General features: G+C 40.2%; 1 protein-coding gene across 1 annotated transcript; it reads right to left on the reverse strand.

Annotated features, from left to right (window-relative positions):
• Nucleotides 1–924: 924 nt before the first annotated feature.
• On the reverse strand, nt 925–9,526 carry dhx35 (DEAH-box helicase 35). The gene is made up of 21 exons (XM_079674758.1): nt 9,421–9,526; nt 8,893–9,020; nt 8,687–8,779; nt 8,257–8,334; nt 8,031–8,135; nt 7,881–7,942; nt 7,462–7,531; nt 7,240–7,299; nt 6,663–6,775; nt 6,474–6,570; nt 6,145–6,303; nt 5,796–6,006; nt 5,014–5,138; nt 4,692–4,746; nt 4,348–4,538; nt 4,171–4,248; nt 3,913–4,042; nt 3,137–3,218; nt 2,956–3,027; nt 2,729–2,840; nt 925–2,567 (listed from the first exon to the last, which is right to left on the reverse strand). The coding sequence occupies exons 1-21, from the start codon at nt 9,458–9,460 to the stop codon at nt 2,529–2,531; spliced, it is 2,100 nt and encodes a 699-aa protein (XP_079530884.1). The 5' UTR covers nt 9,461–9,526; the 3' UTR covers nt 925–2,528.
• Nucleotides 9,527–14,029: the final 4,503 nt, after the last annotated feature.

The following is a 14,029-nucleotide window of genomic DNA, read 5'->3' on the forward strand; positions in this document are numbered from 1 at the left end:
ACTTTGCAGATTCAGATTAAATGAAATCACCTAACAAATAAGTATACAAGATGTTGTGTTAAACCACCCTGCAGTTTATTTAGTAGTTAATACCTGTCTATGGTTAATACCCAACCTTTACCAGATGCAAAATCCCATTCCCAAAAGTCAAAGTTGATAAACAATGTTTAAATGCTGTCACATTATTGTGTTAAAAATGCAGGCTATTGTCTGTCAAACTATTGTTTTTGTTTGTTTACACTCCACCTACTTGACAATGAATGATTCTTAAATATAAGAGATAATCCCTTTATTAAATCAATAATACAAATCCAGTAATATATCTAAAATGAGCCATTCTGCATTATGAATATTTGTATATTAGTTACTTTAAATTGGTTCCTGCCAATATTTAAGTATAATGTAATTGTTTTTACTTAAATATGAGTTTCTCTTGTAATATAGTATTTATACACTGTATTTCTACTTGACCAAAGTCAAATATCTAAATACTTCCTTCACCACTGGTTTTAGTGGCGCATAATGTAATTATCAAAATTGCCACAAAGTAATTGCACCACTTTTTATGGTAGAATACTACATGCCCCCAGATATGCTTACTATAAATTGATTAAATATATTAATTTAAGTCCATGTGTTAACCACATTGCACCTCTAAATTGATGAATGGCTCATCAACCTAAGTCGAAACAACCATTTTTAATTTACACACTTATCAAAAAGGGAACTAATACATACAGACACTCATAAATGCCCTTTCACTCAATTATAATTTGAATCATTTGAAGTGGGCACCGTTTGTAGTACAACAGTGACACCTCCTGGCAAAATGGTACACTGAATAAAAAGCATCAGTATGATTCATAAGATTAAAATAACAGTAGTTGGGTGGGTGAAAAAAATAAATCATCAGCCAACACTGAGTGCATGACAATAAGGCTTTATTTGAACATGTGAGGAAGAAATGGCAGGTGACAGTTTTTTATCTCAGCGGTGAGCAATTACACAGGACTAAAGATTACTGCATTGGCTGCATACATACTCCGTATCAGCACGAACAAGTTAATACGTTTTTATTTTCAATAAGTCCTAGAAGGTGATTGTAAGTGTATAGTCTATCAGAGTACCATTTAACATGCAAAGGTACTTCCTTTGTATATCCATCTAATTTGAGTTGGCTTACCTATCTACGGTACAGTGTGTTCTGTGGTTTGATTACAGTTTCACTGTATCTAGCTAAAGTAGTAACCTTAAGAACAAGATGTATGAAAAACCATGCAGGCAGAAGTAAACGTTTAGTGACAGTGACCTTATGGATTTTTAAGCATATGACAAACCTTTAACATACTGCTCACTGGCGGTTTCAGGGCCAAATACTTCTGAAGAAATATAAAAACAAATAAAAACGTAAGCGGGAAATGTAGAACAGATGCTGTCAATATGGAATGGAAGTCTCAAATAATTTGCCATTTTACTGAACATCTGGTAGATGGTTTTGACAGTAACGGGACAAAATTACATTAAGGTCTGTCTCGAAACTGAGACAAAATGTAAAAGGAAATGCAATTATTATGACAAAAGAGATGGCTTAGATCGAATAAATGCTACTGTTTCTTTGAAGCTCTGGATGCATTTCTGAATGCACTTTATGTCATCACAGGAACAAATGGCACTTCATTTTTAGTTTTGATTTCACAGCTTTGCATTTACAATGCTTGGGTGTATTTACACATTTCATCTGAAAATGAAATGTGAAATAGTCTGAAAAATAATAATTGGCACAGAGTGGTAACAAGGCCACTATGTATGGAAAACGAGGATCAAAAAGTAAAGCGGTCTTTTCACAGTATCATTATTAGATGTAAAAGATAAAGAAATGCGTTTCCTTCTGCAGTAAATTCCTGAAAATATATATTACTACATTCTGTATGAAGGTGCAGAAAGTTAAGAAATCAAAAATAAATTGGAGATAAAGTGAACCAGTTAGAAACATAAAGGCACCCAGGCTAGGGGGACGCAAATTAAACAGAACAAAGTAAGCCATAAGTCTCTCAAAGGGAATCATCCTCACATACCATTGACTTTCGTTCTCCATCATGCAGCAGGAAATACAGCGATTAAAAAAATAATTAAGCCAAGAACCAGGTGAGGACAAGCCTGTGGCATACGAGCCGTTCCCTGGACCTGAGCCTGCTCGGACTATGTACAAGTATGAATGAAGTGAACTACCTGACTATACATCAAACAGTCTCGTCTCATCTTACATTCGTCACCATTTACTCCATCACAGGTACTTCCAAAAATCAAGAAAGACGCTTCCAAATGAAGTCACATTAATGTCAACTCTAAAAATGTATCAACTTCATCCCATTCTAGCGTGGCCACATAGTGTGGAGGGGTTGAGCAGGTGGACATGGTTTATAATACATCTGTATATACAATGAGATGGAGAGGGGCACAGTGGCAATTTGAGAGGGTGTTTCTCCTTTTATACCCGTGAGTCTTCAGTCTTAAGAGGATGGAGAGCTTCAGAGTACCCGGGACCTCTTGCTGGCCAGTGAACCATGCTAAAAGAGAGAAGGGACAGGTTATGTTAAATCAGACGATAATATACTTGGGGCTTCAGACAGTTAACTCACGTTAACGTTTAATATTCAACTCACGTTTCAGAAGACGCACAACAGCCACATACACAAATATCAAGTTGGAGGAGCTTTCTTTGACCTACCTTGGCCTGCTTGTAAAAGTGAGGGGCAAACTCGACCAACCAGGACGACTCCACAGCAGTCACATCGCGCATGTAGTATTTTGCCGTCTGCAGCACTTCATTGAAAACCACCCTGAAAAGGAGACAAAGTAAGATAGAAGTCTGAATGAGTGCACATTTTCTGCACACCATAAATGTTCAAGAATAAGGGAGCAAAGGAAACTTGCTGCAGAAGAAAATGCACTGACCATTTTGGAGGTTTCTCTCCATACAGCACAGAGCTGGGGTGGATGTGAAGCTCACGGTCATCTCGTAAAGTCCTGTCATTGCAAGTGAATATGAGAATGAGTCATGTGATTTGCAAATGGATGAAAAACTGAAAATAATCCTTTTATGCATTTTATAGAGGATAAAAAGGAGCACTCTCACCGGTAGGAACCAGAATGGTGAATGCGTGCTGCATTTGAGAAAAACCCAAGTACAATGCACTTCAAGATGACATCAGGATCACCTGTGCACAAGAAAGAAGCAAGGAAGTGTTAAAATGGCCATTTTACTTTAGTTATGACAGTGAAGCAAAAGGTGCCTTTAAGTAGCACACATTTGCATCATTAAAAAAAACATCTACTTTTGCAACATCATTAGAACATGAGTTCGTCCTTAATATTGGTAAATATTTGTGATGTCTGTTCTTTATTTGCAGATCCCATGATTATTATTATTATTATTATTATTATTATTATTATTATTATTATGATGATGCACCGCTTTCCCCCTTCTTCTCCAGTAGGACTCAGATGAGGGTGTCGCACTTTTCCTTGTACATGTGATGTTTCGGTGTTGTTGTTTTGTTTCTTTACGTTAACTATCAAGTGGGAACTAAGTATTTTTTGTAGTAAGTTTTTGTGTTTCTCTTATTATCCTACTATACTGTTATGTTTGGCTGCGAATAAGCTTGGCTGTGAATAAGACATATGTAGGAAAGACCATGTATTTCTATTTATTTTTTAGAAAGGGGCAGGTCATATACGATTATTTCTTCTCCCTGCTCCTTTTCGCTCAATGGTGTGTTTACAGAGACATGTTTTGTAAACAATTATTATACATTAAGTTGTGCATACCATGAACGGAACAAATAAAAATGAAATGAAATATGTCACTGACACAATCCCACCTTACATAAAAAAAACATAAAACAAACAAACCTTCACTGGAAGTTCGCGGCACCTTAAACTTGTTCATGAGACGCCGGAGCTGCTCTCGTACAGTCACAGCCCGCAGCAGACCTTTATAGTTGAGGAAATGTTCCTGACACCACTGGGAGCTCTTCTGGTGCTGCAGTAAAGACGAAAAAGTTTCATTGTTTGATTATAGTCAACCCTCATTCTGCTGAGTTCGCCAAGTGTTATGGTCACTGTCACTGATTGAGCTATACATTGTACATACATTCACACACACTATACCTTAATGAATGCTTCATACACATTCAGCATGGTGAGGTGGTCTCCCTCAGCAACTGCAAATTTCCTGTGCTCTCGAGCCTGCAGGGTGCAATAGCGGAAATTGGATAATTGTTATGCTGACAAAGCATTTCTGCCAAATACACAACACGCTCATTTTGAAAGCCGGTTTTCACTTACGGCAGCTTTCTTCTGATTGGCCGGCAAAACAAATATATTCTGAATCTGCATCATTGCTGCGATGGTAGCAATCTCTTTGGAGCAGCCGAAGGTTCCTGACTCTAGGAGCATCTTGGCAAACATGGGGCTGAGAGGAAACTCTGCCATCCGCACACCCATGGGATCAGTCAAACGTCCGTAATGGTCTAGTCCTGCCAAAACACACAGCTGGTTAAGATTCTGCATCATGTGCAAGGACAACTTAGCTTGTAGATGCTTGCCGACAGAATTTTGAACACAGGTCTTGCAGTTGAAGGACAGTTTCCCTTTGTACTATCCTGCCCTGCTGACGGCTTGTTTCTTACCTCCGAGAGCGTAGAGCAGCTCCAGAGCCTGAACCATGGTCTGAGCTGGAGGAGGCTGCAAAATTATTGTTAAATATAATGTTACATTTTACAATTGCAATGTTTAAGACAGAAAAAAAGAAGGAACTGCCTTTACTTGTGAAGTCTTGTCATTACATCTTGTAAAGCCGGAACACACAATGACTGCATTAATGTTATGGTTTCTGTGCATTATTCCCCGGAGGCTAGGGGACATTCTCGCTAATTAAAATGCAAAGTACCATTCCTTTCACAGTGGGTGAACCCATCACAGCCACCCTGTGGATGCAGAGAAGATACTCACCGAGAGGAAGCTGAACCGCAGCACGTTGTCAATGCCTAGCGCTTTCAGCTGCAGGATGACAGGGGCCAAATTTGTGCGCTGCATCTCTGGCACAGTAGAGGCAGGCAGTTTCTCAAAGTCCTCCTCTGAAGAAAGGAACACAGGCAATAAGAAACACAGGAAGGGAAATGAAAAGTGACAGAAAAAAACAGACAGAGAGGGTTGAAGGAGGAGGATAGAACTACAACACATTAGGGGTCGAGCGATTATCGGCCTGGCCGATTATCGAGGCCGATATTCCGCATTTTACAGATCATCGGTATCGGCCTTTTTTTAAATCAAATTGCCGATACAACTTTGGCTCTGATGCGGCCGTTTCTCTGGCTGCAGTCACCACTCTGTGTACACGAGCAATGTCCCGCCCACAGTGGCAGTGCTATCTGATAGGCTATTACTGAAGTGTCAATCAACACTGAAGATTTTCCGGGCTGCAGCCAGTCAGAGAGGCGGGACCTTCTCAGATTACAGGCAGGTGTGAAGAACTTAGACACAGACAGAGGCAAGCAGCAGCAGTGTGCGGTGTTTCGAAGGTAAATCAGTTGAAAGCCGAAGTTCAATAAACATCCCAATCCCCTATGCTGAAGTTGCAAAAACATCACGATCTTATGATCCAATTCTATCAGTTTCACAGTTAAAAGCCATATCGGTTGATTGCCTAAAATGCTAACAATGCATGATTCCGCTGACAGACTATATTCTACAACACTTTCATCCTTCTTCTATTCCTGAAAACCAACACATACCTGTGTAAAGTCTGAAGCATTTCCCAGGACGGTTTCGTCCGGCTCTCCCAGCTCTCTGGCTGGCGGAAGCCTTAGAGATTGGAGTTACCACAAGAGATTCAATGGCAGTGCTCGGGTTATACGCTCGCAGCTTCACAAAAGCACAGTCAATGACGAACACAACCCCATTTATAGTGATGGATGTCTCAGCTATGTTAGTGGCCACCACAACCTGCAAGAAACAAAAGAAAGAAATAAGTGTTTTGTATATCACACAATTTATCCAGTTATCGTCTCCTATGTTGACATCTACACTGTTAATGTAACTCAATGGCTATTAAACACATTAGAACAATGGCAGCGACTTCACCTTGCGAACAGTGGGCGGCGTCCTCTCAAAGACTTTCATCTGATCAGCGTAAGGTAAACCCGAGTACATGGGTAAAATCCTCAGGTGTTTCTTCATGCCGATTCGTGACAAAGACCTGGCCTGGTCCTGCAGAAGGGACACAACTTTCTCCACCTCTTCCTAAAGTGAAATATACAAATGGACAATGAAAAGAAGGTAACCTAGACAAAGACAAAAGACGGACCATGCCAAAATATAGTAATCAAATAACTAATTGAATGCTTGTGTTATTATATGCCATCTATTCCTTCTGTCAAATTAATATTAAGTAGCTTTAAATTGCCACTAACCTGTCCGGTAAGAAAAGCAAGGACATCTCCGTCCTCCTCCGTCTCATGGATCTTCAGCACTGTCTCCACTGTGGCCTTTACATAGTCTGGGACAGGACTGAGAACAAACAGAAAACCCTTGAGAGTTAGAGAAACAAAATATACTACTGAAACACCTTTTCCTCACATTGGATTATGTGCGTTGACTACCTGACAGTGTAGAAGACGTCCACTGGAAAGGTGCGTCCCTCCACGGTCAGAATTCCACACGTGTCCTTGTTGGGATCCCCGGACTCGTTCAAATTGAAGAAGTCATGGAATTTCTGTAGATAATAGTGATAACTTCAGTTAGTAAAGGAAGCACTAATGAGGCATTTGTAGATCATGTTTAAAGCAAACATGTTTATATATAAAGTGAAAGTAAACAGACTTTTTATCAACTGATATTTTACAAATGTTTTGCAGCTAAAGCAATCTATGAAGAACTTCTGTACCCTCAATCCGACATCTTAAAAAAGTATGCAACTTACTACTGAAGTATAACTAAATAATGTGCATGTATAGATCAAAGTCTTTTCAAACAGACAGTAGATGTCTGATATGGCATTTTAGCTTCTTTTTTTTATGCTGAGCGCAGCCGTGGCCCGATTGTGTCAGTTCTTTCATCGGTCTATCGCAGATGTCAGTACAATGTGATCCGACCTGACACCAACTTTTCCCCTTTCTGTCTTTTTTGTTTCTGTTCTCGCTTATCAGGCATATCTGCTCATCTTAATGATGCTGTCACCTTGGCATCCAGAGTGGCAGAGGCCACAATCACCCTCAGGTCTCGCCGCTTTTTCTGAATCTATAGAAGAATCAGGAGTGTACAAAACAGTGGGAACAGAGAAGGAGAGTCAGCGTTAAAACGGAAAACAACTTACAACTTACTAGGACTATTTGTATAGTTACTAGAATGAATGAAAGTTAAATATTCAAGTGTAATTTTTTCAGAATCAGCAAGAATTACCTTCTTTAGTAGACCAATGGCTATGTCCGTGTACAGAGTTCTCTCATGCGCTTCATCTAGCATCAACACACTAAGGAAAACAGCACAGTACAAAAGTTAGAAAGAGTAAATCCAAACCACTTTTAATGACACAATACAGTTTTCATGTCCGATAGAAATGACTTTATTCACAAGGGAAATGTTCAGCTGTCACAGGAAGGGAAAAAAGTGTAAAATAATGGGGTTGATTTTATTTAGCTGCTTCAGGGTTTTGGTGTTGTGCATGGTGTCTTCCTGTCATATTATCAGAACGCTCAGGGACACTTGAAATGAACAGAGCCAGTGTTAATGTTATTGGTAACAGTGACTGTTCCTCTATGACAAGTTAAACTATGGGATTTGAAAAAAGATGACATAATATCTTAATTACAATCACTTACCTGTATTTTTTCAAAAGAGGGTCAGCCATCATCTCCCGCACCAGCATGCCATCTGTAAGGAACTGAAACACAAACGCACATTAAGTACTGAAAGGACCCAAACACGGGTACAGCTTGTGATGAAAGCTTAAAACATCTGGCAGGAATTACCTTAATCCTTGTGGCTTGAGGATCAGAGCAGTCATCAAAACGGATGGTGTATCCCACCTCATGTCCGACCTGAGCCCCTCGCTCCTCTGCCACACGATTGGCTACCTACCAGCAGGAAAGAGGGGGAAGTACCGAATTTGGCACGTGTCTTTCAGTGGGAACTACATTTATTGAAGAGAAATGACATTTGGCAAACAGCAACAGAGGACATCAGTAGAGGCCTTACAGAGATAGCAGCCACACGACGAGGCTGTGTCACTCCGATCACCTTCCCCTCCGTTGCCCAGCCAGCCTCCAGAAGATACTGAAGTGAATCAGATGAAAGAAAAGTTAGATCAAAAAAGATGGAGGAAGCAAAAGAGAGACTGCAAAGGAGCAGACTTTGCATACAATGGCTGATGTGGTCCAAAGCCCTCTTTAAAAAAAGAGCCAACTAAGCAACAATGTTATGTAAAAACAAGGTGGGAGTAAAGCCACATGAAGGGCATCAGTCCAATGCGGCAATGTTGTGCCTTTGACTTTTAGATATGTGACTTCGAGGACATTTTGCTTCAGCTTAGGCAAATACGTAAAAACTGGCGTACTGGTGTCCAGTATTTCTTAAGTTGTGCCACAATGTACCATGGTTGAAATTGTACTTATACTACAGCACTAACCTGGGGTAACTGCGTTGTTTTTCCACATCCTGTCTCACCAACTATGATGACAGTCTGGAAGCTCTCCACCAAGTATAAGATGTTGTTTCTGTGCTGAATAGGACACAATGAATACAACGTTTATCACTGAAATACACACTACACACAGTTCAACACATTTCCCACACTAATGTAACATCTTTGCATGTTCAGAGGCGATGTAAAACCTTGAAAACGGGGAGTTTCTGTCGTTGCTTCTCTATGGAGAGGGCTGTGTGCGGGTTGAAGATGATGGGAGAGCCGGTGGTCTCTGTGTTGAGCTCCCGCTCCTCAGTGATCCCCGGAGCCTCAGCCCCTGGGGCAGAGCAGATGGTGGAGGTAAAGATAAGATGTTTTATTTAAATATGAGCAGAATGAGGCTTCCAGATGATGAAAGGGTTTAGTGCAAAGCGAAGACTTAAACTAAAGCATCTATAGGTGTTGAAACCCCCTTATTTTATTGCACGTCTGCACGCAGCTGTCGTACTTTCCGCTTCATAGCACATGCGTTTTATTTTGGCAGGTTACATGGTTACTTTGATTCCGCAGAGCTATCGTTACCCGGGCTGAACTGGCTGCAGAGATCACGCAGCTGCTGTGAAAGCAGCTAAGGGAAACCGAGACTAAATGAACTTTACAAGCAGCTTCCCGTTACTGAATACCAACCCCGGAAAATAACAATAAATGCCCGATTTATTCTTTTTTAGCGTACTTACCCGGCTTCCAAAATTTCATCGTGGAAAGGGGAGCAGCCATCTTGGATTCTACGTCACATATTTTTTTTTCCTTCTGCGCTGATGACGTCAGGAATCGGGTTTTCTGGTTAGATTTTATGAATGATGTATGAATGATGTGAATGCGATTGAGTTCAAGTTAGACGAATAGCTTAGTTCATTCCAGCAGGTGAGTGCCAACTAAATGCACATGCGCTTAAGACTAAGTAATAGGACATACATACTGTTTCATTAAAATAAGCTTAAGCATAGGTGGACAATGAAAACTCTGCAGCAACAAAACATGGTCAAAACCAAATCTAGGCGAATAATCATAATCATCTTAATTGGAATGGGCCTGCCTTTTATCCATTCTCTCATTATACACAGAAATAAACAACATCTAGGAACAACAACAACAATGATGGACAAATAACACTACAGAAGATAGGATTGTATTCTCTTGATTCATTGATTCATGTTTTTTGATTCTGCTAATCAGTGATGGAAATATAGGTTACCATTAATTAAGCATTATTTTTGAGATACTTATACATAGCCACCGCTTTATACAAATGTTTTATTACTAATTTAATTGAGTTTACAGCTATAGTTAGTTTATTTAGAGAACAGGGTTTAACACACAAATCAAGGGGCCAGTTTACAAAATATGAAGCCACAGATAGGAAATTAACTATTTAAAAGTTGCTGCTTGGCTGAATGCAACATACATAATGCAGTAACTTTAAACAAGTGATGATCCAAAACTCTTGCTGTGGCAAACTGCCAGCGAGTACTCTTTACTTATGATACTTTAAATGTTGTTGCTACATTGTTTGTACTTCTGCAGTTTATTTTGTTTTATATTTATTGAATAGTGTTGCTACTCATACTCATGTAAAATGTCTTAAAACTTTCATATTGTAGCCTACCATGAGTATTTGTTTTGTCACCTCTGCCACATTTTTTGATTCACACTAGGCTTGCCGCTTGTTTGAGACGCGTTGCGGCTCGCCTCGAAAGTAGACGAGAATAGTCGATCGATCGCAGCCGGGGGAGCTCTCAAAAAGCTCGCCTGAAGTCGGACAGCTCCGAGTCGGCTTCTTCTTCTTCTTCTTCTTCTACTTCTTCGCCTTCTTCTTCTTCTTCTCTCGGTTTTTTGGCGGATTGCAAACCACTTTAAGGTGCATACCGCCATCTCCGGAGTCGGCTTGACTCGGTTTGCATTTATAAAGAATGCACACATGTGTTCGTTGATGTCAGATATGTACTAAGTAAATACATTTGTTCCTGCTCAAGATTAGATTCAACTTTATTGTTATTGCACAGATTACAGGTACTGAGACAACGAAATGCAGTTTAGCTTCCAACCAGGAGTGCAACAAGCAGTAAAGTGAAAAGTAATGTACACAATCTACAGAATAAAATATAGAATTAATTGAATGATGAATAAACAGTGAGGGGTATGAATATACACAGCAGCTTGTGAGCAGTATGAACAGTGTGTATGAATACACTAGATACACACAGCAGCCTGTGAGCAGTATGAACAGTGTGTATGAATACACTAGATACACACAGCAGCCTGTGAGTAGTATGAACAGTGCAGTGGCGGTTCTACGGGGTGGCACGGGGTGGCAGCTGCCACCTCAGAAAAATCCTTTGCCACCCAAGTTGCCACCCCAGTTGGCAGCTTTGTTTTGAAAGAAAAGTTGTGGCTCATCGGACATTTATGAGAGAAAAGCTCTAATGTCCGAGTGCAAGTGAATGCAGCACAAGAAGCGAGCCTTGTAACCCCTCCCCCGGCCCTGGCGCGAGACTGGACATATGATTGTCGGCGATTTCATTTGAACGGGGGGACAGCACAAAACGAGAAGCATTTCGAATCCAAGTAGACGGAAGGAATGAGGTATTTGCGGTCTACAGTGACAGAGAAGAGACTGTCAGGTTTGGCTGCAAGGCAAGTTTATTTATATAGCACTTTTCTGTACGCGACAATTCAAAGTGCTTTAGAAAACAAATTAAAAGACTTTTTAGGAATACATACAGTAAAAACACATATATATATAATGGCATTTTACGACAGACATTACAAAACAAAGATAATAAAATAATACAAATAAACACCACGGGTATACAATACATGTTTAAAAGGCATAGCCTACTGTAGTGCGAATATGAGCAGCTCAATTAAAAGCAGCCAAAGAGATATGTTTTTAGTCTCCATTTGAAAATAGTAAGCGTTTCTGCGGACGTGCATGATTTGGGTAGTTTGTTCCAGATTGTCGGAGCATAATAGCTAAATGTTGCCTCTCCATGTTTTGTTTTTACTCTCGGAACCGATAGCAGACCCGTCCCAGAAGACCTGAGGCACCTTGATGGCTCGTAATTATGTAGGAGTTCAACAATATACTTTGGTCCTAAACCATGTAATGATTTGAAAACTAGCAATAGTACTTTAAAATCAATTATTTGGCCGACTGGAAGCCAGTGTAAAGATTTCAGAACCGGACTGATGTGATCCACTCTTTTAGTGTTAGTGAGGACACATGCAGCGGCGTTCTGAATCAGCTGCAGCTTTCTGATGGATTTTGTTGTCAGCCCTGTGTGAATACACTATTGCAGCAGTCAAGTCGACTGAAAATAAAAAAAATGGACAAGCTTTTCTAAGTCCTGTTGTGACATTAGTTTTTTAATCCTCGATAGGTTCTCCAGGCTGTACTCAGCATTGAATCAAAATGCACCATAGCTTTAAATCTTAATAAGTTTGTGAGGCGTTTTGCTGAACAAGATGGTAATCGCCACATTCAGATGTTATAGGCATGCCAACTTGATGCTCTGCTCACGGATGACTCGATGAGCATAATAAATTGTTAAGATGATGACCTTAAGTGTGTAAATATATATTTTCTCTTTGTGGGGGTCTGCCCCCAAAAAACAGTTTTAAGTCCTGAGAAAGTCAAACAAGACGTAAAACTTCACTGCCCAGCCAAAACAAAGTAACCACTTTGACTTAACTAGGCCAGTAGGTAAGGGCTTTCCACTGGATAATAACTGCAGCGATGTATATGTTTTAGCTGAATACACGTTTTGTAATCCTAACTGATGCAGTTAGTCACTTCTTTAATGTTTTTTCTTTCTGATGTAAAGTCAAGGTTGTAACTGTTTGTAAAGTTGTGGGGCGCTGAACTGTTCCTTTGAATCTTTTGATATATGATAGTAATTACTTGTCTTTCAAATTTGAAGGAGGGTGAGCAAGCATCTTGAGGAACGTTCATCATTAACTCCTCCAAAAAATATAGTTTATTCAATAATAACACTGAATATGTGAATCATAAAAGGGATTGACAGCTGATAGGAATAATATGATTGTTAATATGATCATATTCATACAGACACACATCGATGAGACAGTTAATTAATGTACTTATTGCAGCAGTCTGCATAGATTTGGTACCCCTGCTGGTCTAAGAGTGAGACAAACTCATTCAGTTAAAATTCATTCAATTATGTTTGCCACCTTATATATTTATATTTAAGGCTTTACTGATGTGCCACAAAAATGTCACCAAATGTTATTGAGTTAAAATATTAATATTGTGGCTTTCCAAGTCAAAATTGATTGATATGACTGCGATTAAATCAGCATATACTTCTGCCAGGGATGCCACCCCTCAAAATCTCCTGCCACCCTCTTGCCACCCCATGAACATTTTTCTAGATCCGCCCCTGGAACAGTGTGTATGAATATGCTAAGATATATAAAGTATGAAAACGGTAAGCAGTGCAAGTATAGTATAACATATAGATATTAATTTCATGATGATAAACATTGTGGAACAATGATGAAAAATGTGAATGGAAGTGGCGAGGTAAAACTGACAAAAAACAACAAACTTTTGCCGAGCCAATTGGAAAGTTTCATCAGCAGCACGTGGTAAAAACCACCAATGAGCGCTCAGCTCGAGATACCAGCGAGTCGTTTCCCATCAAGCATTTCGCCTCCGCAGCCCGTGGAGAGGAACTGCGGCGCCTCGCCGCGCCTCGCTCTCAAGGCTGCGGGCGTCTTTGTCCCGCGAGATTTCAACGTCTCATGTGAGCGAGCCTCCAGAGCAAGTCGGACAAAATGACTAACCATCATGCAACGCACGAGCAAGACGTTGATCGAAATTGCGCAGGTCTCGCTTGTCTCAAACAAGCCTAGTGTTTCCCACAGATCTGAAATATACTTGGGGGGGGGTGGGCGGTAACGAAAGCCGAAGTGCAACAACAACATTAACATTAACCTTTCTGTTGGTCGCTTGTGAGCAGACCCTTCACGCGATGGCTGAGCGAACAGGTACAGCCAGGGCCTGACCGAGACAATAAATCAGGCCGGAAATTATACACCCAGCCTAGCATTTTTTTTGTGCCATTTTGCTGGATTTATTTGTCAATATTTACAGCGTTGCTGCCCATAGTGATAGCCCTGGGCATGGGTTACTATTTAAATACAATTGTAAATGTATTCAGGAACCTGTCCATGTGATTTTAAGTGGGGGTGGACCTCAAATCCTCTAGGGGGGTCCGGGGGCTGATTTCTTTTTAAATGTTGGAGTTAAATGCATCAATA

This window comes from Notothenia rossii (assembly GCF_949606895.1).
Source record: "Notothenia rossii genome assembly, chromosome: 4".
In the NCBI taxonomy this organism is placed as follows: Eukaryota; Metazoa; Chordata; class Actinopteri; order Perciformes; family Nototheniidae; genus Notothenia; species Notothenia rossii.

Excerpts from the sequence above, each read along its gene's own strand:
- dhx35 (XM_079674758.1), bottom strand. The coding sequence starts at position 9,460 with ATGGCTGCTCCCCTTTCCACGATGAAATTTTGGAAGCCGG. Across the intron at positions 6,776-7,239 it reads CTGCCACTCTGGATGCCAAG|AAATTCCATGACTTCTTCAA; the intron begins GTGACAGCATCA and ends TATTATCTACAG. Across the intron at positions 4,747-5,013 it reads TGCGGTTCAGCTTCCTCTCG|CCTCCTCCAGCTCAGACCAT; the intron begins GTGAGTATCTTC and ends ATAATTTTGCAG.